We start from the raw sequence: 24,481 nt of genomic DNA on the forward strand, positions 1-24,481 counted from the left end.
TCTGGATTTGTGTCTGTACTGATCTGTGAACCGCGAGACTGTGTCCCCTCTCTCCCTTCTGTGATAAGAGATACCGTGTTGGGTTCCACTTAGCAGTAGGGGTGAGGCCGTCTCACAGTGAAATGTGGCAGGACCACGAGCTCGAGGAGAAATGGTAAAATAATTTCCAGGGAGCACTGGCGAGAGAGCTGCCTAGGGAAGCCTGCTCGGGCTGCTGGACGGCGTGGACGCGGCCTGCTAGCGTGACACTGAGGAGTGTTGGGGGCTGCTCTGCCTGCGGAGCACACGGGCAGGGGAGGGCAAGGACATGGAGAACACGGTCAAGACTGAGGCCGAGGTGCTGGGACACGGGGTCTGAGCGCCCAGGGAGAGAAGTGGAGACAGAGGAGAGGTAAAGACAGGTGGGGAGAGCGCACACATCGGGGCGGTCGAGGGCCTGGGAGCCCCTGTGCTGACGAGGGATGCATTCAGTGGGAGCTGGGGAGAGATCTGGAAGGACAGGAAGCGGTGGTTGGGCAGGAGGGTATTTGCATTCACAACCTCAGAAGTGGAGAAGTTCTGAGTAACAAGCAATTCAGGATGTGGCCTCAGGAGGGGCATTGCTGAGCCTTGTCATCAGTGGGACCCTCTCTTTGCTCCGACAGTCACATGGCTTTTCTCCTCCCTCCAGCCTCTGACGCGCCTCCCTTCCCAGCTACCCTTTCCCGCTTTCTGGTCCAGCGAGAGGAACTCGCAGCATCTTTTCTTACTTCCGGAGCAATTTGTTCCACATGTGTCTGATTCATTTGTGTATACAGAAACTCGAAATCTTCAGTGTCCAAAAATCCTTTCAACTATTTTTTTCTTCCCTTTCTTAGAAACAGGAAGTTGTGTTTGGCCGAGGACAAACTCTTTCAGCGCCCCTGGGACTTACAAGATGTTTGGAATGAGGAACGGTGAGGTCCGGGCAAGGCTGTTCACTCTCTCCTTTCCTGGGGCAGTTGTGCGTCTGCCGGGGGTAGGCTGGACAGCTCGTGGGGATGGAAGACTGGCCAGAATGTTCCTGTCTCTTTTCGCTGAGCCCAAGGCCTGGGGGAAAGTATGTTCTAGAAGAGACAGGTGGCTTTCTCCCTCCCTGCTTATCGACACAGTTCAGCATGTACTTGTGCGTTAGGTGGCATCTCTCTTCCCAGTACTCGAGCAGTGGCTGTGAGGAACCCCTTTGTTTATTTTGGGGAGTGTGGGTTGGCCAGAACTCAATTTTAAGCAAGGCCTGCTACTTCCTAAGTGGAATGTCAGAGACGCTCCCCGTCTGAAGAAGAGTGAAGCGGGAAGCACGGCGCGGGTTGTGAAGGGGCACACCTGGTTGATAAGTCCGGCAGGGTCCTTCCGAAGGGTTGACCCAGAAAGCAGACAGGTGTCTGGGAGGGGCCGGCGTGGTGAAGGGGAACCGTGGGCACCACTACCCACGCTGCTCACTGGGCACTCTGGTTTTACTTCCCTGTGGCATGCTTGCTTGTGTTGTTTAGAATATTTGCATGTGTGAGGTCAATACAACCATGGTATTTGTCACCTTAATGATCACCCACATTGAACCAACAAAAATGTCACCTTGGATGGGTGACCTCTTTCTTTTTCACGTTCCACGTGCAGCTTTCCCGAAGCTGTAAGCTGAGCCAGGGGACTGCAGGAAAACGCGGTACTGGGCAGAATTTTCCCCGTAAGACAGGCTGTTCTTCAGTCGCAGGCCACCAAAGGAGAGCAGCCTCTGTTTTTGTTCCTCGAGGGCTGGAGTGCTGCTGCGTCGCCCCCTCCTGCGCTTTCTGTCCCCGTGCCTGAGGAGGGTGCATGCTCAAGGCCCGGGTGGCTGGTCGCTTAGCCACGGGGACGTCTAGCCACGGGGACGCAGGGCAGGGACGTGCTGCTCTGCACCTGGGGAATTCCCTCCCACTGCACAGAGAGAAGAGTGGGTGGGGAAGGACGGAGGAGAGGTCTCAGGGACAGTAACTTAGCTCTACCTAAGATGTCGCCACCACTGTCCTCATGGTGTTCACCCCATTCCTGGGTTTTGGGGTTACGTATCCAGTAATTTAGCTTCAAATCGCCGTAGAGACAAAGGAAAGTGATGAGGCTGTGAGAGCAGAAATCTGGAAACCCACGGGTAACACTACGTCTATTCTCTTTGGCAAATTCCACATTCCTGTTCACTCTTCCAGAGAAACTATTCCGAATCCCCAGACAACAAAGGGGACCCTGCTGGCTCCTAGAGGGACTTGGTGAGCTGGGGCAGAGCACATGGAGCAAGGTTGCAGCGGGGCTCATGAGCCTCCCCTTCTGGGGCCAGGGGAGACCTGGGCACGGGGACTCTGGGCCGGGTGGCAAAGCCTGGCGCACCCGGCAATGCAACTGTACAGACTCAACCGTGCAACGCCCACGACGCCTCTCTCCTTTCCTGCCTGGACCACAAGTGGAAAGTGTCAAGACAAAGCAAAAGCCAATATACCCTTGAGAACTTTCCGATTGTTCCAGTCATTTGCGGTTTTGGTTTTTCTTGGGTGGAGGGTGGGCATTTAGAAACAATGAAGCGTGCTGCAGAGGACGGCAGGAAGAACTGTGTGTTTGGACACCGGGAAAGAGGAAAGGTCCTCATCAAGGGGTCCACTTGGTTAAAAGTCCACGCGTGAAGGATATAGACCCCAGCGGACATCATCAGAGAGCAAGCTAGGATCTGGCGGGAACATGGGTCCCACCACCGCTGCCAAATGTTTCTGGGGGAGAGGAGTGGTTTGCTACAGTGGGTCAGGGAACAGTGATATCGTGCACTTTTGTAAATCCGCAAAACCCTTTGGTCAGCTATAGGGGAATAAAGGGCAGAGAATAAACCCCAGACAAAGATTCACTTATCTTAAGGATGAAAGGTTGGAAATTCACTATGATGTTAGTGCCACCTTTGAAACACGTTTGGCAGGTTCTCGGAGGATTCAGATTAATGACCAAGGTGCCTACTGAGTCCGGACCTTCCATCAGAAGGCAGCACCAGCTTGCATTAGGAGCACTGGCTGGAAAAACCAGATGCTCAGCAGAGGAAATACAGTCTTTGTTTCTCTGCGCTGAGAAGGTGGTCGTGGTTGGCTGGGGCAAATAGTGGTGTGTCTGCCTCTGCAGATCTGTTTTCCGAGTCCCTGGGCTGCAGCTGTTGAGTTTCCAGACACAAACAAGTATGCGATCTGCGAGCCTGGCCGGGCCCACACGCCAGGGAGAGCCAAGCTGGATTCCATTCTGCTTTGCACATCAGCAGCTCTGCTGCCAGCTGAACTCCAGGGCAAGAGCTGTGCCTGCTAATGATGCCAGCAGTGCGGATGGCACAGCTGGCCGCGCCTGGGCCATTGGTGGGGGACACACACATTAGTGGGGGGATTATTTGGGGGAGAATGAGAAATGGAAGGAGATGAAGAGTTGCAGAAACATTCATCAGCCTCCACAAAACTGGTGCGCAGCAAAGACAAAATCTGGTTTTGCTCGTCTTCGGCAAGCCTGTGTGTGTGCTTGTTTATGCTTAGGTAAGCCGGCCTCCCACTCGCTAGCAAGAGTGGGCAGACAGGAAAGCGTGGTCAACTCCATGTCCGCTGCCACCACGCAGAGACCAGCTGCGGGGACAGTAGGGGGTGGAATCCCCTTGTGCCCCAGAAGCCTGAGTCGCCGTTCACACCGGGGCTCCGTATGGCGTTATTTCTCCCCATGGCACCCTATCTGTGAAAGGGGCTTGACAGAAACCTGCAGGGAGGCCAGAGGGGTCAAAAGTAAGGAAAAAAGAGAAGATGCCAATTTAGGTATTTTCCTTCTTTGCTAGAATGTCATTTCTTGATGTCATCTCTTTTTTCTCATCCATTTGTGACCAAGGATCGCGTCCCTCCACACCAGGCCATATGGAACTGAGCCAGAGTCCCTCTGAGCCGGGGGAGAGATGAGGGGTATGGAGCAGAATAGGGGGTTTGGGAGACTCCCAAGTGGCTTTCAGACACCGGGCTGGGGGCACCATCTGGGGTCAAAGGCTCACTGAGACAGTCGCACGTGACTTGGGCCAAAAGAGTTGCAAGGTGCGGATGAAATGTGGTGTGGGTCGGGTGGAGAGCAGGTGCTGCGGTTGGGATCATGTTACCTAGATACAGGTTTAGAATTCCTGGGATTCCGAGAGAATCTGTGCTTCCAGCTAAAATAAAATGAGGCAGGCCAGCCTGTGAGGGCGACATGGGGAAGCTCAGAGTGGAACGGGATGTTCTTTGCTAAGAGTAAGGAGCCCAGGGGCATCGCACAGCTACTGTGGTCTCTGAGTCGGAAGTTCCTGCTAGACAGGGATTTTTCAAAGTGTGGTCCCCAAACTAGCAGCCTCCACCTCACCTGGGAACTTGTTAGAAACGCAGATTCTCAGGCCACCCAGGCCCACTGGATCAAAAAGTCTGGGGGTGGGGCCCGCAATCTGTGTTTTAACCAGCCCCCAGCTCACCCCAATGCCCATCAGCGCCAGAGAATCATTGGTCTAGATCATGCAAATGAAAAGTCGCCGGCACGAGCTGGATTCAGCAAGCTTGCAAGAATCCGAGGCAGGCACGTGCCAGCTGCCCCACGTGAGTCCAAGGTGAGCTGACCTGGTTTCAGCCTCCATTCCTGGGCTCTGTGTTCCTGCCCTTTCCAAAGAAATAATGAACCAGACCAGACCACTACATTGGCATGAGATCACACTTTAGTTCAGAGACACATTTGCATAAATACTTGAAATGGATCCACCCCTGCAGGTGGCAGCCTGAGAACATGTGGCTCTCCACAACCGTGCGGCAGCCCCGGAGGCGATGGATTTTAACGCTGAAGACAGTCCCGGTCATTTCTGAAGACAGCCTGGGGCGTGGCAATGGAGCTTGCGTTGACATGCGCCACCCACTCCCCGCCCCACACTGCTCTTGTACTAGTTTTTTCCCCCCTGAGGTAGACTATTTATCGGGGGAAACCAGATAGAAAAGAATTTTCTTCATCTAACGTTGCTAGTCCTTTGCAAACAGGCTGACTCTGAGTGTCCTGTTCGGGTCAATAAGTGCACTTTTAGCTTTTAACCTATGCCCTCTACTGGCCCCCGAGCAAGGTCCAGTCCACTAGACAGTTGACGTTAGGATCTGTCCTCACATCCCCTCTCCGCCTCCCCTTATGAATTCATGCAGTACCCGAGGGGCTGCGGCAATGGGAGGCCCGGGCGGGCCATGCCATCTCGATACGTACGGTCACCACATTGGGGACCTTGTCTGCACCCCAGCACCCCACGTCCAGCACAAGACCAGCCCCTGCCCCGCTGGATCACAGGGGGCACAGCTGGCTTCCGCAGGGCTTGGCATCCTCAGGTTTCAGAGCTTTGTTGCAGGCGGCGGAGGCCTGGCCGGAGGGGTCCCTGCATTCCACAGTTCGCCGCTGCCAGCCGGCTCCGCAGGTGCCCGAGCACTCAGACCAGTCCCCCAGCACCCACTGCGCGTGCAGCAGCGGCTGGATGACGTTGGTGGTTGCTCTCTCTTTGCTGTTCTGCACGTTGAAGTCCACGTCGTTAGGAACGAAGAAAGTGTATTTGACTTTGGGGGGGAAGACCTCACCAGGCACTGTCAGGAGCTGCACGGTCAGAGGCTCGGGTAGGGGCCGGAAGCTCTGCAGCCGCTCCAGGGTGGCGATGGAGCCGCTGTACTTCAGGATGGTCCCCTTCACCAGGATGTCCTGCTCTATGGCGGAGATGGCCAGGTTGCCGTTGAGCAGGTACCGCCCGTCGGCCGTCTTCACGGCTAGGTAGTTGCCATCGTTCTGCACCCCGGGGTGGCTCCGCTGTTTCACGTCGATGTTAGTGGCACCAGCTGGGATGGTGACGATGTCATTGTAGCCATAACTGTGACAGGAACAGACAGACACCGTTAGGACCAGTGGCAGTGCAGTGTGGGTCATGAAGGTGCCTTGGAGACTGAAGTGGGTACCCCAGAGGGCTGGGGGTGGGCAGGCAAAACCAGCGAGCAAATGATTAAGCAACTGCCCCCAAATTCTAAACAAATTAGCTGCCGAGGCAGATGGGAATGGCTTGTATGTTGGGGTTTTCAAGGGTTTTTGCTTCGTCTGGCAATTCTATTTCAAATGTGTGGGTTGAGGAGTTTAGCTATGTGGTCTTGACGGTGGCACAGAGAGGAGGAACGTGCAGAGGGGCTGGAAAGCCGCCGCGGAGCAGCCAGACCTGGCGCCTCTCAAATGAGATCTCGATGCCTCTAGTTCCTTGCACTGCTATAAAACTTTGCTAGGCCACCGCCATACCCAGAGCTCAAACCCACGTGGGAAATCTGTTCACACCCCCGTTCCAGATCTGAGCATGATGGAAACCTCACACCACCTCTCGGAGTCAATCGGCTGCTAGTATTTGGTTAATATGGCCCCAGGGCAGGATCGGGGTGAAGCCTGCTGCTTTGGAGCCACCTTCCCGGTGTGCCCAGACACTGGGAGCACTGTGCTTCTGGGGGGATAAGATGTTTGGGAAACTATTTCAAGTCCATTACAGGCATAGGGCTTTGTGTGGGCCAGAAAAAGCTTAGCTCGTTGTTCCCTTCTGGGGCTCCAGGCTGCGCAGGCTAGGGGCATGCCCAGTGGGCGCCAGCTGCCTAGTCTGGGCCCGGGAAGGTATCCACAGCCCCATCTGTCTAATGCCCCACGCAAGGCGGCTGAGGAACCCAGCACCGGAATAGCTCGTGCTTCTTTTTTCATATCCTTTGAGCTTAAATTTGAAAAAAGTCACAGATTGTCTGCTATAGGCTGATCTGTTCTCTGAGGCTGGTGAGATGAGAGGGTTAGAGATAAAGATAGGCACACACACCCACAGAACGGGGCAGGGTGGGGTCAGCTTCAGGAGGCAGAATACCCGGAAGTGAGCGCTTTCCAAAACCCCGAGGGATGCGGGTGGGAGTGGTGGGAGGAGGGATGGATGCTCCCGGAGAAGTACGAGCACAGGTACTGGGTGCCGGAGGGCACAGTGTGGCCCATTAAACACCTGTCCTTGCCTCTGCTCTCCAGGAAGTGCATGGAATGGCAGGAAAAAAGCCGTCTAGGTCTTAAGAAAACTGGGTTCTCTTTCTGGCTGTCATTAACTATCAATATGACCTTAGAAGGGTCACTTAATATTTTTGTGGATTAACTTCTTTTCTTTCTTTCTCTTTTTAGAGATGGGCTCTTGCTGTACTGCCCAGGCTGGTCTCGAACTCCTGGGCTCAAGTGATCTTCCCACCTCAGCCCCGCTGTGTGGCTGGGACCATAGGCATGTGTCACCCATGCCCAGCTAAGTGCCTTCATTTCTTCATCTGCAAAGTGACAAAGAATAGTATTGGCCTTGCCCACTCCATAGACTTATTTTACGAATCAAATGAGACCGTGGAAGTGAAAGCGCTGTGGAAAATACTAGCAGTTTTATGAATGGGGGGCATTACTATGTTAGGAAAGTATCCGGAGTTCTCAGATTCATGAGAGCTCTGAGGCTGCCGAGGCCCCTCCTTTGTACCCCTTTTCTGAAGATCCATCTGCAGAAAGGACAGGGCTCGCCAGGCTTAGGAGGAGACATCCTTCCCAAAACAGGCCTGGAAGAGAGGTTTTCTGGCAGAGGTCCGGGTTGTGGGTGCAGCGCTATTGCTGATTGACTCAGAGATGATCCCTCCCTAGCCACGTGGCTCCAGCTCTCGTAAAAGTAACGGCTGCTCTGTGTCTGTCCTTCCTACGGGCTAGACACTGTGGCGAGGGCTCCGGCCATCCCATCTCATGCAGTCCTTACGATGACTCTGGGGTAGGCAGCAGGACTGCTGACGTTTTGTAAAGAACTGAAGCTCAGCTATGCCCGACCCACAGAGCTATCAAGTAGCTGCCACAATTCAAACCTGCGCCTGTCAGAGTCCGAAGCCCATTATTCGCTCTCCTACGTAGAGACGGCACTCCCGGGACACTCACCTGGAGGGGCTGAGGGAACCGGAGACCTTCCTGCAGGAGTTGCCTTTGCCCCCACACACCCCGCACTTGTCCAGCTTCCTGGGCGAGTCCACCACGTGGTCACAGCCAGCCTTGACACACTGGCCGCGGACGCAGATGGCCAGAGTCTCCGGGCCACACAGGGTACCGTCGATCACCTGCAGTGGGGAAAGGAGAGGTGACAGAGGGCGTGCTCAGCACAGAAGCAGCCGGCGGGTGGGGTGGGGACGGCAACCTCCCTCCCCGTCTTTGGATCTGAGTCCCAGGGGGATTCTCACCTTGGCCTCAAACACTTTGAACTCACTCCTGCCCCGGGCTCGGCAGAACAACTTGCAGCGGTCCCGGGGGGACACCCCTGCGTACTTGGGGACCCACTGCAGGAGATTCCCGTCCATGTCAGTGAAGTTGTAGGCATTGTACTTCTCACACTGCTGCTCCCTGAAGCTCTTCCCTGAAAACAGAAAGAAACGGCGTGCAGGTAACACATGCGGCAGCAGGGAGGACCTGGGTGCGAATGCCTGCATCCCGGGCACCCTTCTTCCTCTTGGTTTTGGACTCGACCCACTGACGCAGGCCCAGTGTCATCTGGGCCCACCGTTCCCAGACACACCCCGACCTAGCTGCATGTGTGACCCTTACTGAGAGGGGAAGGATTGCAGCCATCCAGCCTCATGCTGGCTTTTTGGGATGAATATCCTTTCCATTTGGGAAAGATTATCATTCTGTTTTGCAGATGAGTAAACGTAGGTAGCAACAGGGAACAATTCAGTAAGCTTGGAAGGCACAGATGACACAGGGAGCTCTATTTTCAGGACTCTGCTGATCATCTCCATCTTGACTTCCTCAGCGACACTGGACATTTGGCCAGAGACTCCTAAATCCTCATTTCTAGCTCTGCTCTTGCCCCTCCACCCACCTCTGTAACCCTGGTCCCTGCGGAGGAGCTGCATTTGTATGCACTGCCATCACCTCTGGCCCCAGCAAGGCCAAGCTCCAGATGGTCCTCCCACTGGCTGGCTTGATTTTCATCTGGTGATACGACCACATGCAAGTCTGACGCTGCTGTCCTGGTGTCTCCAGAACACTGGAGCATCTCTCTCCACCGTTTCCAACCTGTCACGGAGTGCTACACGACATCCAGGACGGCCTGTGATGTCACATGCCTGCCTCCCACTCTCACCGTCACAAGCCCAGGCCTCGCGGCTTCACAGGGACCCTGCACCCAGCCTCCCGCACGTGCCTGCCTCTTTGCTGGTCCTGCTGCATGCCGCTTCCAGGACAATCCACCTGAAATAAGTTGTGGGGCTCCCCCGCTATAATCCTGAAATTAAACCCGTTCGCCCTGCCGAGGTGCTCCGCCCGAGCTGTGCGTCGAATGGCCTGCGGGACTTCCTCCGCACAGACGCAGTGCTCCACGCAGCTGAGGGGTCTGAGCTGTGTTTGGAGGAGCTTTTGGGTGCTCTGACAGGACAGGTGGCGTGGGCAGCCCCCAGGTGCTGTTTCAGCCTCCAGGGACCTTTGTGGTCTGGCCTCGACATGCTGGTCCCTTCTGCCTGACTCTATGTGAGCGAATGTGCGCCCTTGTCAATGTGCGCCCCTGTCACGCCTCCCCCATCCTGGCGTGTCCCCTCACACCTCGACATCATCTCAGCCCCCCAGGCCCTGATTGGTCCCAACTCCCCTCGAAGCTTCTGCTCACCCGGCTTCTCCTCTGAGCTCCTCACCAACCTAGGGCCTGTGTCTCACAGGTCAGGGCTCAATTGCTGTGTAAAAGGGATTTAGGTCTCTAATTGGACTTAAGCTCCTCGAGGACAGAGACCATGCCTTGTGCATTTTTCGTATCATTTATAACTTTGATTATAGTGCTGGACACACAAGAGCTATTAAAAAATACTTGATTGTAATGGTGGATCTTGGTGCATCTGAAATCATGATGTCGCTTATTGCCCTTGCCTACCTTGTCCTTTGTATTTATTCCTACCCTCCCCTTTTCCCAGGAATGTCTCACCCTGTATGCCAGGCAAGCTCTCACAATTCCAGGGCAAAGTTTCTAGAATCTTAAGCCATTGTGGATCCTTCTTGTCCTGCAAAACTGCAAAGCCTACAGATTCCCCTGTTAGACATCGACCCAATGCCAGTGTGTCTTTGCACTTGGTTGAATCTCTCTTAAAGCTCTGCTTGTCTTCTCGTGCCTGCCAGAGCTTCTTGGAGCTGCACAAAGGGCAGTTGGATGGGATGGTGGGGAAAAAACTCCTAATGCTTCCTTCTCACAGTTTTCTGCTGTCACTTACCACCTATAAGTTAACGTGTGTGCTCTCTAGCAGGTACGAGGGGATAGGAATACGCCAAGAGGAGGTGGAGGTAGTGCTGCTTCCAGGCAAGGTCCTGTCAGGCAGCTGCCACGGCCCAAAGGGAAGATGGGCAACTCTTTTCAGAAGGAATGTGCACAGGAATCAGATTCAGAAGGCCTCCCTCCGCCCCAGGCTGAGTGTTGGCTAGAAAGACCTTGGAGGTTTGGCTCCGACACTTGCTTTGCAAAACACTTCCATTCTGCACACAGACGAGGGTTCGGATGCCTCCGGGAAGATATTATCCTAGACACTAGCTCCTCTACAGAGGCCCCTCTCCAGTAAATTTCATGGGGAGTGATATCCTCTGTCCCCACATCATGGAAAACTAGGGCAATTTCTCTCCTTGACTTTGCCAGGCTCTTTCAACACAGTGAGAACTGTCCTGGATCCCTGAGGGCTGCCCCCAAGCTTGGTGCCTTGCAAAACCTTTAGGTCTAAATCACAGGCAAAACCCTGCATCCTGGGAGACCTACCCTCCTCCTCCTCTGGGGAATCTGTTGCAGCAACAATAGCATTTGTTCTGGCAGGTGTGGCCCTAAGTGGCAGTTACCATCAGGGGGGCATTCCTCCGTGTGGCATGACTGGTACTTGGCTCTCCGACCCAGGCAGTATCTTCCTCCGTTCTGAGGCTCAGGGTCCTTGCATTCACGGTGTGAAAACTGTACTCCTCCTCCGCAGGTCCGAGAACATTCTCCCCAGGGTCCCCACGGGGCCCAGCCTCCATCTACCACGGCCTGTAAGATACAATGTCACACTGAATCAGGAGCAGAGGTAAGGCTTCGGTCGTCTGTACAGCCAGCTGTGTAGCCTTGACTCCTTCCTCTAGCTATACTCGTTTTGGTGCATGGGTTTTGTGAACTGCCTCTATTGTTTGTTTACTGACTATGGCCTGCTGGGCTGTAGGCTCCACGAACCCGGAGACTGTGCTGGACTCATTAACTGTCCTCCAGGGGACATTTGGCAATGTCTGGAGAAATTTTGGTTGTCATAGCTGGGGAGGGTGTATGTTACTGGCATCTCATGGGTGGAGACCAGGGATGCTGCTAAACATCCAACAGTGCCCAGTCCTCACAATAAAGGCGTACCCAGCCCCACATGTCACTAGTGCCAAGGTAGAGAAACCCTGGTCTAAAAGAGTAATTGCCAAATGGTGCCCCTAGTCTACCAGCTACTGGTTACGGGGACAGGAAAATATCTGGGAAAGAAACAGAACTGCTTTCCATTTTACAACTGATCTGTGAGAACAAAGCTTCGTCCTTCACAGAGCATTCAAAATGATGACAGTTTTTAAAAGACTGGCCAGGCACAGTGATTTATGCCTGTAATCCCAGCACTTTGGGAGGCTGAGGAGGGAGGATTGCTTAAGGCCAGGAGTTTGAGACCAGCCTGGGCAACACAGTGAGACACTGTCTCTACAAAAAAATAAAAACGTAGCCAGGTGTGGTGGCAGGCACCTGTAGTCCTAGCTACTTGGGAGGCTGAGGTGGGAGGATAGCTATGATTATGCCACTGTACTCCATTTGGGTGACAGAGCAAGACTCAGTCTCTAAAATAATTAATTAATTAATTAATTAAAACAATTATAAAAGTAATACTTGCTCTTATAAAAAATACAGGAAAATGTAAGAAAAATTAACACTTCTTAAAAATACTGCTACCCAGATAAAACCAGTGACATGATTTTTACCAATATCCTTTCACACTTTTGTTATGAATACATAATCACACAGATGTGATGCTTTTATTTTACAAAGATATGATTCTGTATATGTAGAATGCTTTATGATCTGCCTTCTCTCCTTAAAAACAGATGATAAACATCATCCCATGATCATTTCATGCCAACCTCTCCCTGCATTTAGCTTGGCTCTGCCTCTGGGGATGAGGGGACAGACCCCTCTGCTCTCCCCTCAACAACGTGTCACGAGACTGAGCAGGGAGGCGGAGTCCCTGAGCCCTGTGTCGGCTCAGGCTTAGGACAAGCGTGCGCGGCTCACCCGGCCCAGGCAGGCTCCCGGGCTCAGCACAGAAGCCTGAGCACAGCCCTTGGCGGGCGCCTGGCAAGCAGCGCTGCCTGGCCCGGGCTGCGAGGCTCCGCGGGCGCCGTTTCCTAGCGATGGCTCCGTGATTCGCAGTCAGAGAAATGTGAGCAGCCTCACAGTTTGGACGTATTAAGAGCAGGGCAAAGAAGCCAATCATTTAAAAACCCTCACTGGCATTGCCCTCGTTTTCTTGCAAGTTCACCCTCTTCTGGGCCCAGTTTTGTCTGCCTGGTCGGAGGTGGCTCTGATTCCCTGTCCCCTCCTCCTCTTGGGGTGTGGGATTCCCACCACTGCTGTCATTCCCCGGAACTCCAGTTATGAGTTCAGCTCTAACATGGGTGGGCTATGGAGACTTTCTGCTCAGTTCCTGATGGAATGCTCCCGTTCCATGTCGCTCTGTTTGCAGTGGGATTCGTGGTGGCTCCGTGTGATGAGCGCCACCTTCCTGTCTTCACGCCTCTCACTAATCTGCACGAGCCATCGAGTCAGCCCCAGAGCAGCTCCAAGGGGGAGTCCCCTGACACCTGGAGCAACAGCAGTGCCACCCCACTGACTAGGAGTACAGCCCCCCGGTGCTCCTCACTTGTGGCTACATACGCCTTGGTTTCTTAAAAGATGGGTGATTTTACTTAGAAGTCATGTGCTGCAGCCGTCTCTCACCTTGGGCCTCTCCACGACCTCCTCAGGCAGACAGCTGCCTTCCGAGCAGAGGCGCCCAGGCCCACAGGGCGTGCCGTCCGCCCAGGGCAGGCTGCCGTTCTTGGTGTGGCAGAGGGGCTCGGCCCCATCCGTGTGGCACCAGAGCTGGGCGCAGATGTCCTGTGCAGAGGTGTTGGGGCAGTGGCGGAAACCCGGCCCAAAGATCTGCTTGCACTGTTGGTCCAGCTCGTAGAGGGCCCTGCGGCCCGGGAGGTCTGTGGGGAGGGGCAGGACCGAGGTGGGGGCGTCGAGGAGGCAGTCTCCTGAGAAATGGGGAAGCAGACGGGTACGAATGAGGACGGGGCCTCCCCCCTCAGCTCTCTGTGACCTCTCGATCCACCGGGTCGACGGTATAGGCATCGTGGCTTCCCTGACCTCCACCTAAAAACTGTCAACAGTCATCTAAGTAGAGCTTATCTAACTTTTGACCATCCGTTGCTAAGTTTTTTCAGGACTGACTTTCCTTTGCTGTCCAGGACGCATTCTCCCGACATTCCGTGTGTGCCCAGTGAATGCCGGCTGATGATATTAACCCACAGCACAATATAACTGGGATGTAAATGTGCTTTTAAAACCCCTGGCATGCAAATCAAGCCCAAATATTGCTGTTTGAATAATCTACTATTTTCGTATCCTATGCGTCCCCACCTCTGTTAAAAAGGAGACTCTAGAATGCATTGCTTCACTGCCTTCCTCCGACTGCAATCCCAACTGCCCTAACCAGGCACCTCCCTCCCACTTCTTGCTTTCCTGTGATGCGTCCGCTGCCTCTGCCATTGCTGAGCTACCGCACGATTCTCCTCTGTGCTACGTTCTTCTAGTCCTGCGAGCTCCCTTCACACCCCCTCCTCCAGACAGCCTTCTGGGACTAAGTCCACCTGCCTCGCGACTAATGATCTAAACTAGCCCAGAACTCAGCTGCTGGAGGATGGGGCCAGGGAGAGCGGGCTCTGGGGGCTGGTTTCAATGCCACGACATGGCGGGCCAGGTGGGACGACCTCCTGGACACACGTCTAAGAGCTCTGTGAGAAAGCACAGCTGGACGGGGAGAAGCAGGGCAGGAGCCAGGCGGTGCCTACCGTGTCCGCCGTCCAGGAGCTCCGTGAGGTACATGGCGCTGCAGGGAGACCAGGGCAGCGTCTTGTTCAGGTGGACGAAGAGTGGGGCCATCATGTGGTGCTTGCCCATGGGCCCGAAGAGCCGCGTGCAGGGCTTGGAGTCGTCATGGGGCATGCTGAGGACGTGCCCTGGGGGAGGACAGAGGCTGCTGTCCACTTGCCCGCCCTGTCCTGCCCGCGTGCTCCCCACCTGGCCCAGCAGGCGGGACAGACGAGGGAGGCACGCGCCGTGCTGACCAGTCACCAGCTCCTTGTGGGGATGGTCACCCCTTACTCTCTGAAGACGTTTGTTTCCGGCGTCCCCCTGGGCTTCTCTCTTCTAGGAAGCTCTCCCAGACGACTGAGGAGCAGTGACACCCACTCTCCCCCTGCCTCAGCCTGTCCTGAATTCGCGTTTGCCTCTGTTACCAACTGTCCTACGTGACACTCTGTGCGGCTCACCTCCCCCAGACGCTGACTGCCCTGCTGTGCTCGGCATCCGGACTCCCCCGCCCATCTGTCTCGTGCTGTGGCATTCTCCAGGTGACCTTGGATGCCAGTCCAGGACACCGTTTTGGTATGTTGGCCTTGTGCTCAGCGTGGGAGCGGAGTTACGTGCGACGACATCAGGCACAGTGCCTGTTTGTATGCGTTAACACTTGCTCTGTCAGAACTACAAGGAGACCATCGCTCGGGGCGAGGGCTGCATATTCCGCGGGACCTGGGCTACCTGGGGTCTGGAAGGGGCGGTTCCCTCTGATGCGGCGCAGCGGGCTCCGGCACGGCACATCTCACCTAGTTCATGGGCCAGAGTGTGGGCCGCCTGCAGCCCCTCATCCTCGATCACGGAGCAGCTCTTGTTGGGGTCGCAGATGGTGCCGATGTCTGCCACGCCCAGGGTGTCGCACAAGCCCTCCTTCCCGCAGAAGTTCTGCTTGGGCGGAGAGAGTGAGAGCGCGTCAGCGTGTGCGTGTGGCGGGCAGGAGGTGGCGCCGGCATGTACGTGGGCTCGCAAGACCCTCACCCACTGGCCTGGGCGTCGCCTGCATTTATTGAGCTTTTCTAAGGAGAGGGAGCAACAGTAGGGCTCAACTTGTCTGCAACCTGACCTGCTGTCCTCACTTGATTGGGTTTTTCTATCTTGTTTACGGTCAAACCAGTTCACCCACCCTCGGTCTTTCTAACTTGGAGAGGGACCCATGAAATTTACGTTTGTTATAAAACAAAACAAGACAAAAAACCCACAGAGGCTATTAGGATGGATTTCTGAGCGACACAGCACAGGCCTCCCTCCGTCTGCGCACAGGCGCTCCCGTGAGGAGGCCTGTTCCGCTGTCCAGGCTGGCGGCAACCCGGGGCTGAACAGGACTTCCGAGGCTTGTTTGGGGAGGCAGGACAGCGCACAGTGTTTCGAGTGTGAGCTGACAGCAGGGCTGCCAGCAGCCGTGGTGCTGTCGCCATGGGGCCTCTCTGTGCTTCAGTTTCCTCGGTTGTAGAAAGGGGGTAACACCAGGGCTTGCTCAGTGGGGCCACCTGGGCCTGGCATACATTGTCACCTTCTCTTGTCACCAGGAAGCTTTAAATCACGCCAGATAGGTATGCAGCCCCCCTGTAGTGGGGAAATCTTGGGGGTCCCCTGGCTACCTGCCTCTGTGTTTAGCAGCCACTGAAGATAGAACCCCTCTCTTCGTTCCAACCCCAGATCTCTTGCCGGAGAGTTTGAGCCCATTTCTTCTTGTTATGTATGACCTCAGCAGACAGCTGGTCACGAACTTTTGGAAAAGCGCCCTTACGAGATTCTTCTCCCTTCCCTTGCAAATACCTCACACTTGTCCTCATGACCTTCTCCCCGTCATTCTGAGCATAAGGCTTCTGGCGTCCAGCTGGGGCCAGCAGGGAGACAGTTCCCATGTTTGGGCAGGCCCAGTGGTCCTCCCTTTGATCTGCCCGTCCCGCCTCCCTTCCTCCTCGGGGCTTCCGGAGCCGGGCACAGACCTGTCTGGTGAGCAGGATGGCCGTGTCGTAATGCTCTGGATGGCGGTCGCTTGGCTGGTTGAAGCGCCGCTGCCAGTTGCAGAAGTTGCGCAGCGTGAGCCCGCCGTTGTCCGACACCTCTGGGCCCCATTTTTCGTCTTCCACTATCAGCACCTTTACCACCATCAGGTTGATGGAGTTCCTGATGCTGGGGTGCTTGTAGATTCGCGCTGCCACAGACATTAACATCAGCATGTGGTTCTGTCAGGAAGGAAGAGCAACAGGCAGACAGAAGGATCAGATCTCACCGCTTTGCCTGTTCACTGCCACCACCTCTTGTCGTCGGGCATTTGCCGTGTGCCAGGCTCTGGGTGGGGCATCTGGTATATAGCATCTTGCCAAAGACCCACAAAATCCTGAGGCCTCAGTGTTATTTCCCTTCGTTTTACATATAAGAAAACAGGCTCAGTAATGGGCTCAAGATCACAAAGCTAAGGCAAGTGCAGCCAGCATTTGAACCCAGACCTGCCTGGCTCCAAAGCTTGTACACTTAATATCCAGAACAGCTTCATATTGCTAGCTAAACCAAATTAATTAGAACTCAATAAAATTAAAGTTACAATGTGGCACTGGCCACATTTCAAGCACATCAATAGCCATATATGGCTCGTGGCTACTGTATTGGAGTGTACAGACGGAAAGTTCTATTAGACTGCATGGCTTATTCTGCCTTAATCTTGACACCAACTGTCTCCCTGCCAACCACCCCGTCCCTCCCTGGCCTCAGCCCAGAAGCAACTAGCTGTGTGCTCAAGGTCAGTAGAATCTCCCTCTTAGAATCCAGCCGAACTCTTTGCTGCTATCTGTTGGGGCAACCTCTACTTTTCAGGGTGGGAATTGCTAACCCTGAAAACTTCGCTCTAAACTCTTCACAGTAGCTACTCTGCACCAGCCGCCGGCACACTGTACACATGTCCCCTTGTCAAACTCTCATGTGGACTCTATGAAGTAGGTGTATTAATAATTCCCATTTCATGAATGAGGACGTAGAGGGCCACACAAGTGAAATAACTTGTCGAAGGTCACATGGTGATTGAAGCCAGGATGCCAGCCTGGGCGTGTCTGTTTCTGAAGTCCATACTCTTTGCATTAAGTTTCCCAGGGCTCGGCTTCCTAATTTGTCTGGACAGCCTGGAAGTGTCCATGCCCTTCTGCCCAGGCCTTGCGAGAATCTGGGGCCTACAGAGACCTGTGCGCTTAGGGTCCCACCTGCTTTCTGTCTGCCCAGGCTCGCAGAAAGGGCCCACACCGTTGCTTGGCCTCTTCCTGTCCTTGGGCTGCCTGCTCTCCCCTGCTGGATTCCAAGGCTAGAGGAGGCCAGATGGCGCTTACCCTCCTGCCCCAGAGACCGCTGGGAGTGTTTTGCAGAGCGGAGAGAAGGGGCAGGGGCAGGCGCGTCTGGAGCCCAAGTGCGGCCAGCTGAGCTGCCGCTGGCCTGCCCTGCCTCTCTGCGGCCCCAGCTCTTGGAGCCTCTTTTTCTTCTCCTGTGGTCTGGAAAGTGGGAGTGGAAGGAGGGAAACGAAAGGCTGGAGAGGGACATTCCACGGGGTGAGGCCATGTGTGGGAGTTCCAGAAGAATCCCATTACTTGTGAATGGGATCTGTCTGTTCACCTCGCAGGCACCGAGGGATGCCAAGGGATTTTGTTAGCCCCACAGACAGGGGTAGGCAGGTTGCTGAGCACGTCAAACACTCTGGCTATGTTTAGGCTGATGTAAACATCTTATCAGCAAGCTGAAACTTGGCACTGGCTCCTGGAGCTGGATTCCAGAGGGAAAAAAGCAATCACATCATTATGCAACTGGGGTGAGTGCTGAGGAATGGTAGCTTGCTGAAGCGAATTCCTGGCCAGGTCTTTGCTGTGTCCAGGAGGCAGAAAGTCTCCTGGTCTCTCTAGGAAGGGCCAGAATCTGACGGGCCAGGGACCAACCCTTGGAATCTCTTCCATGGCAACCCGCAACTGTCGGCACAAGATTTCTTCCCGTTGGGTCCCAATTTCACACTCTGAAAACTGGGGAAGACGGGGTCTTACGGAGAAGGTGTGAAGCCGAGAGATGCCAGCTGCTAAGCGTCGGGCCAGGGCAGCTGAGCACAGGGAACCAGAGACGCGCAGTCTGGGGCGGTCTGCGCCGCACTGAGCGGAGAGAAGCACAGGTCTGCATCGCGTGGATTATCTCAGATCACTTTCATTTCCAGAGGGCTGAGAGGGTTCTGTGGTCCAGCGCTCCTTTCCAAATCCCAAATCCGGGTCCCACAGCCCTCCCCGCCATCTTCCCTCCCACCTGGCTCTTCTGGGAGACAGCGATGGCAACGCCTCACATTTGCAGCGCATCTCAGGGTTCCCTAGGGGCAAGGACCATTGGGCCTGCGCAGGGTGACCCAGGCTCTGTGAGCCTGAGTCTCCACCAATCCCCTGGGCCCCAAGGCGGCCTGACGTACAGTCCACAGGGACCAGGCCCGCAGCCCAGCCATTCACAGAGAAGGTCAGGCGAGCCTCACCACCTGGCGACTACTTACACCTCCTGGCTCCCCGCTCCCCACTGCGGGCTGCTAGCTGAAGAATGTGAATGGGGTCCTGTCCCCCTGGAGTGGGGGCTCCAGCACAGCAGGTGACCTCCAAAACCACATCAGGGAGGTGGGAGCCCATGATCAGCCCAGCCAGGGGTGGCCAAACAGCCCTGCTCTTGCATGGCTTGCGGTTCTCAAGCCCTTAACCAGTGGAAGTGTCCTCTTCCGTTGGTGCCCCCGGGAGCTGGAATAGAGAACACCTGGCCAGCTGGCTGGGACACAGTTCTCTTGGATTCTCTGAGATACAGACAAGGAGATTCCTTCCTCAGTCCCTGTGGCAGCCGAGGCCAGCTTCGGTGGGAGTCTGGGGGAAGGCCAGGCCCCGGCCAAAAGCACGTCCAGCAGCTCTTTTCCCACCCAGAACGTTGCCTGTTACACTTCGCTCTTCATGCTGCAGGTCCCGCGCTTTCCCCGGCAGCTCGCCTGGGGGTCCAGGAGAAGCAGAGTGGCCACGGGGACACTCTCCTGCCTCAGCACCTGGTGTATTCCTCTTCCCTCCCCGAGTCTCTGTAGGGCCTGAGACTGTGCTGGCGGGGTGGGGTGGGGAAGAAGCAAAGGAAGAAAAGTGAGAGGAGAGAGAGGGGCCTGCATGGACGCCCTCCACCCACCCTGGGTGATGTCACCTGTCCAAAGCACGCAGTTGTGCAGAACTACCTTAAACATTCAGAGCCAGGGCAAGCGGGAAAAGAAGGCCTCTCTGTTGTGTGGGACGGCAAAGCTGAAACAGCAGTGACTGGCACCCCGACATGTGGCCGTCCTGTGTCCCCACTCTGATAAAGGATTTCCATCGCCAAAGGCAGCTCTGGTAACAGCTGCGCCTTGTTGAGCGCCTGTCTGTCCCAGACACTGGGTCAGGTGCTGTCCATATTTTGTTGCATCTTCAAGACAATGCTAGGACTTTGGTGTCACTGCTCCTATTTTGCTGGTGAAGAAATCGAGGTACAGAGAAATGGGTATCTTGCTCAAGGACACTCAGTTCTTTCTATTTTGCTCCAAAGTCTACGCCCTTGGTCTTCACACTCACTGCCACCCATCCTTGCTGCCGCGGGGAAAACTGCAGTCCAGCCCAAACAAACCCAAGGCATGCAAGCAAGCCGCAGGCACCCCACCCCCGGGGCAGGGGAACGTGGTGACCTTTGGATACTGAGACATTTTCTTTGGGAAATACTCCATATCTTTGATCATTCTGACAGCAGCAGACACAAGGGATGGAAAAGACTCATTCTTTTGCCAGTGGGCGAACATAATGCATGCATGTGTAGCACTTGTCTTTCTCCCATGAAGACATAGGTAGCTACAGAGCTAGCTACCCATTCCAAACCTTGAGAGTGAAAGATGGTACTGTTAATGATTATGCCAGACCAGACACAAACCGTCCCAGCGCTGGGCAAACTGGGCTATACAGTCACCTTAGTGTTTAGAATCTTTTTCCCAGAGGACACAGGTCAGCAGAAGTCCGGATGGTTGTGACAGTCTGACCTGGGAATGCTGTGTGGTCTGCCTTGGGGAAGAGGAGTGCCACTCTCAGGACTCTGTCTGCTAAGAAGAGACTTCAGAGACTCTGCTCACTGCCGAATGCTGGCAGGACAGATTCCCCAGACGGAAACCTGGCGGGCACTGCTCATCCTGCTCCAGGGCCATCCGGGACGATGAGCAGCAGCCCACGTAGACAGAGGTAATGGACTCTTCCGAGGTGTTCCCTCCTTTCAGAAAGCCCCCTGTGTCTGAGCTCCTTAACTCTGAAACCAGATAAGAAGGTGGGAGGTGGGGTCCCCTTTTGCCAAGGGATTAAGTGAACTCAATTATACAGAGTTCTGGAAAACTTCATTGTCGCTTAGCACTGAGACGGGGCTCAGGAATGGCTAATTCTTCCTCTCAGCCTTGAAGGTGGTTTCTTCTCAGGACAGACAGGGGCTCACACTTTGGCTGGATGTCTCTGGACTGCTGCGTTCCAGGACCCGCCCCACTACGTAGACAAGTGTCGGAGGGCGAGCAGAGCCCCGGCCCCTCGTTCTGAGAAAGCAGCAGCATGGCAGGAGAACACAGAGCGCCGACTCGGGTTCTGGAGACTGGGGCTGCAGACTCAGCACTGCCACTTAGAGCTGTGTGACCTTGGGGAAGTCACGTGTCCTCTGTGAGCTGCAGGTTCTTCCTCTGCCCCCTCCACAGGTATTTCCACTGAGGTGATGCCTGCAAACCACTCTGTACATTGAACGTACTCAGAGAATGGCTGAGCCTTCCAGAAGACTGGTTCATCATGCAGCAGCCTCACAGATGCTTAGACTAGAACTGATTATCTAGCCCAGGCATTTTGCTTCCCAGGTGAGGACCTCCAAGCCCTGCAGGGGGTAAAGGCGCTTTTCATCATCTTCACATGACCCCAGTCACTAAGACGCCCCAAAGTGCCTTCTGTCTGTGCGCATGAAGCCTCCAGGAGACTCCTTGGAGAGTTATGAAGACATGGCTTCCATCTGGGGGAGGTGGGTCCGGGCAGGCAAGATCTTGGGGCACCAGGACTTGATTTTCACTCTTCTCTCAGCTGAGCTCATGCATCTGTTTTAGGAAGCCCAGGGGATTGAGCTGTCCTGTGGCATCTCCATGGCTGGTCTGCTCATCGGAGCAGAGAGGCCAGTGGGTGGTCACAGAAACAGCTGTGCACCCCAGCATGGTGGCAGCAGGGGCGCGAGTGGGCCGGGACATAATGAGCCAAGGTGCAGGTGGTGGGGCTGGTCCCACCCAGGGAAGACTTTTCTTTTAGCTGTGAGACCTGGAAGTGGACCCTGCCCCGCCCCCAACCCAGGGAGAGGAACTCAGCCTTTGCAGGTGCCCGGGGCCTGTTCTGATGTACTCTCCTGATCCAGGTTGGCTGGCTGGGTGTGGCGGTACCTGTGTGTGGCTGCGAATGGTCCAGGAACGTGTATATGTGGGGATGGGGCGGGGCAAGCGTGAGCCAGGCCACACGTGAGGATGGAATACCCCGGTGGCCCTGCGACAGAGAAAGCCGACTTGTTTGCGGCAGCAAACCTGGATCTCAAGCTGAAGGGAACAAAACCTGGTGCAAACCTCAGCTAAGCCTCCTGCTTTAGCGCCTGGAGCCTGGCACCAAAGCATGTCTGCCTCTAGACAGCTGTGCTGTCCGGAGATGCCACATATGTCCTTGAAGCCAACACTCAACGTCTCCTGTGTCTAGGTGAGAGCCCGAGAGTGAGGTGACGGGTCGGTGCTAAGGAGGACATTTTGGCTCTAAAGCCTGAAAAATGGACTTTTCTGCTGTATCCTTGAGTTCTTGTTGGTGCTCCTATGTTTTGGTTCTCCGGCAGATGTCAGAAATTGATCTATGGGGGGGGTGTTTGATAGGAGGGTACAGCATCCCAGCTCTGGGTTCACAATGAATCTGTCTCAGCTTCTTTCTGGTGGAGCCCCCTAGGAACCAGGCGTGGGGGGTCCTGATGAGATGGGACAAGCCCTCCCCTCACCCCCTCTCCTGCCACCCTCTTGAGTACTTGCTTGGGGAAAGGAGTCTCAGGGCAGGCAGGGAAACAGATATTAGATCAGCATTGAGCCAAGGCTCATGGGGCAGACTGCCTTGCTGGATCAGAGCGGCCCTGCGGGGCTCTGGGAGAAGCGAGTACCAGGACAGCATGCAGGGGAGCCTGCCCTGGGGTGTAACCAGCCCCTGCAGTTGCCAGAAGAGCAGCCACGTGGACCTCTTAGCCGTAGTGCTTCCGGCGCTGTCCGTGACAGCAAGGTGGGAAAGATCCGGACCGCAACAGAAGGCTGACTGCCTCCTGGTCTGCACAGGTGATGCCGATGCCCTCGGCACCCCCAACAGTAGGGCACAGGCTGAGCCTAGAATGGGGTCCCCAGCCAAGGTTGCCATCACTGCAAAAGTGTTAAATGAACTGCTGCGGTGCCAGGGTCCCAGGAACCTGTGAGCTCTGGGCAGGCCAGTTCTTCTCCCTGGCACATTTCTGGTTCGGGGCTCCCTGGGGCAGAGAAAGTGCAACCCTCTCCTGGAACCCTTATCTCCTTTTCTCCGGGAAAGATCTTCGCCTGGTCTGTGGGGGAAGTATTGGGACTTAAGGCGACACAGATACTCCTGCTAATTCAGCACCATTTCTGCGTCTCGCTAGAAACAGTCTGGCTACAGCCATCCCTTGGACTTGGTTTTTCTGCCCAGTGCAGTTGAGAGCTGTGTCTGGGATGAGGGCAGCTGGGTGGACCAAGTGTGGTTCTGGCTCCATCAGAAATACAGACCGAAAGGACACATCCCAGCCTCCCTCCCCTCCCTTTTCCACCGAAGCTTCGGTTTTCCGGGCTGAGCCCCCAGGCAGAAATTCTGTTCCCCTCCCTTTTTGTGCTGGATGTTGGCACTGCCAAGTTCTGCCAGGGCTGAGTGCCATCTTGGCAAGGTAGTCCATGCCCCTTGATCAGAACCAGCTGGGTGCACAGAAATTGGGCAGCCCCTTTCCAGGTTTCCCCTCCAAACAATGTCTTTTACTTATGGCAACCTCCATTCTGTACCCAAAGGGAATCAAATAGCCATCTCTTTCCATCCATCTACCTTTCCCTGCAGCCTCTTGGATCTGGACACAGTAGAGGGCTGAGAAAATAACGCTTTCATCTCAGCTGGGAGAGGCAGGTGCCTAGGGGCTGCGCTGGGTCAGCCAGGTGCTGCAGGAGATTCAGGTTGTGGGGACTGGAGTCTCACCTCCGTTTTAAATTGGAAGGGGTACGGATGGGGTAGCGGAGTGGAAGCCAGGGTGGCAGAAGTTAAGGAAAGAATTTCTGCTCTTTCTCAGAAAGGTGAAAATCTTGTTTGGGGTCGGGCTTGGGAGGATGAGGATCGGGAAGGGTTTTTTCTCGGAGGGAACGGGAAGGGAAGAATTTGGAGACAGGGATTGGGAAGGGAAGAATTCGGAGACGCGGGAGGCGTCCAGGGCCTCCAGGCAAGGTGACCGGGAAGGCTCTGGGAGTCCTACCTGCAGGTCGGCTCCATAGAAGGCAGCCATGGACGCGTCGGCCACCAGCAGCGTTTCCACGAAGCGAGCCTCGGACACAAACCGCTTGGTCCTACTCGTGGCCCCCAGGGCTGGTGGCAGCTCCGTGGCACCTTCTGCCCCCTCTTCTTCGCTCTCCCCCTCCTCGTCCTCCTCGTCCTTCTCCCCCCGGTCGTCGCCCCTCTCCTGCCTCCTCCTCTCTCCTGTCTGCACCTCCCACTCGGGTCCTCGAGGGAGGGGCCGGGCTTCGGCGGCCCCGCCGTTCGTGCCGGGGCCCCAGCGCTGCACGCGGTGCGGCTGCGCCAGGGAGCCCCCCGCGCCCTGCGGCTGGACGGTGAACTCCTCGCCGTCCAGCAGGAAGGAGCCGCTCAGCCCGCGGCACAGGCTGACAGCCGCCAGCGACTCGGGCTCCCCGTTCACGGTGCCCGAGTAGAAGCAGCCGCGCGGCCCCCGCTCGCCCCCGGCCTCCGGGCCCCCGAGGCGCTGGATCTTGAGCTCGGGCGCCAGGAAGCTGTCGTCGGGCGCCAGGCGCAGCACGAAGCCCTTGCCGAAGGCGGACAGGTGGAGCGCGAGCTCGCCCGCGCTGCCGGGCAACCGCGTGGGCACCACCAGCTCCGAGGCCTGCCCCTGCGCTTCGGGCCGGGCCGGGGCGCCGCGGGCGGGCGGCGGCGGCGGCAGCAGCAGCAGCAGCAGCAG

General features: G+C 55.7%; 1 protein-coding gene across 1 annotated transcript; it reads right to left on the reverse strand.

The window, feature by feature from the left end:
* Nucleotides 1-5,322: 5,322 nt before the first annotated feature.
* On the reverse strand, nt 5,323-24,481 carry ADAMTS8 (ADAM metallopeptidase with thrombospondin type 1 motif, 8; the record flags this gene model as incomplete). Its single annotated transcript, XM_012644272.1, has 9 exons — nt 5,323-5,893; nt 7,978-8,153; nt 8,274-8,446; nt 10,897-11,080; nt 13,049-13,350; nt 14,167-14,334; nt 14,980-15,115; nt 16,180-16,419; nt 23,768-24,481. Coding segments are annotated over 9 exons (2,664 nt in total), but the record flags the coding sequence as incomplete, so codon positions are not given.

The sequence above is a fragment of the Propithecus coquereli genome, unplaced genomic scaffold (assembly GCF_000956105.1).
Source record: "Propithecus coquereli isolate 6110/MARCELLA unplaced genomic scaffold, Pcoq_1.0 Scaffold209, whole genome shotgun sequence".
Taxonomy (NCBI): domain Eukaryota; kingdom Metazoa; phylum Chordata; class Mammalia; order Primates; family Indriidae; genus Propithecus; species Propithecus coquereli.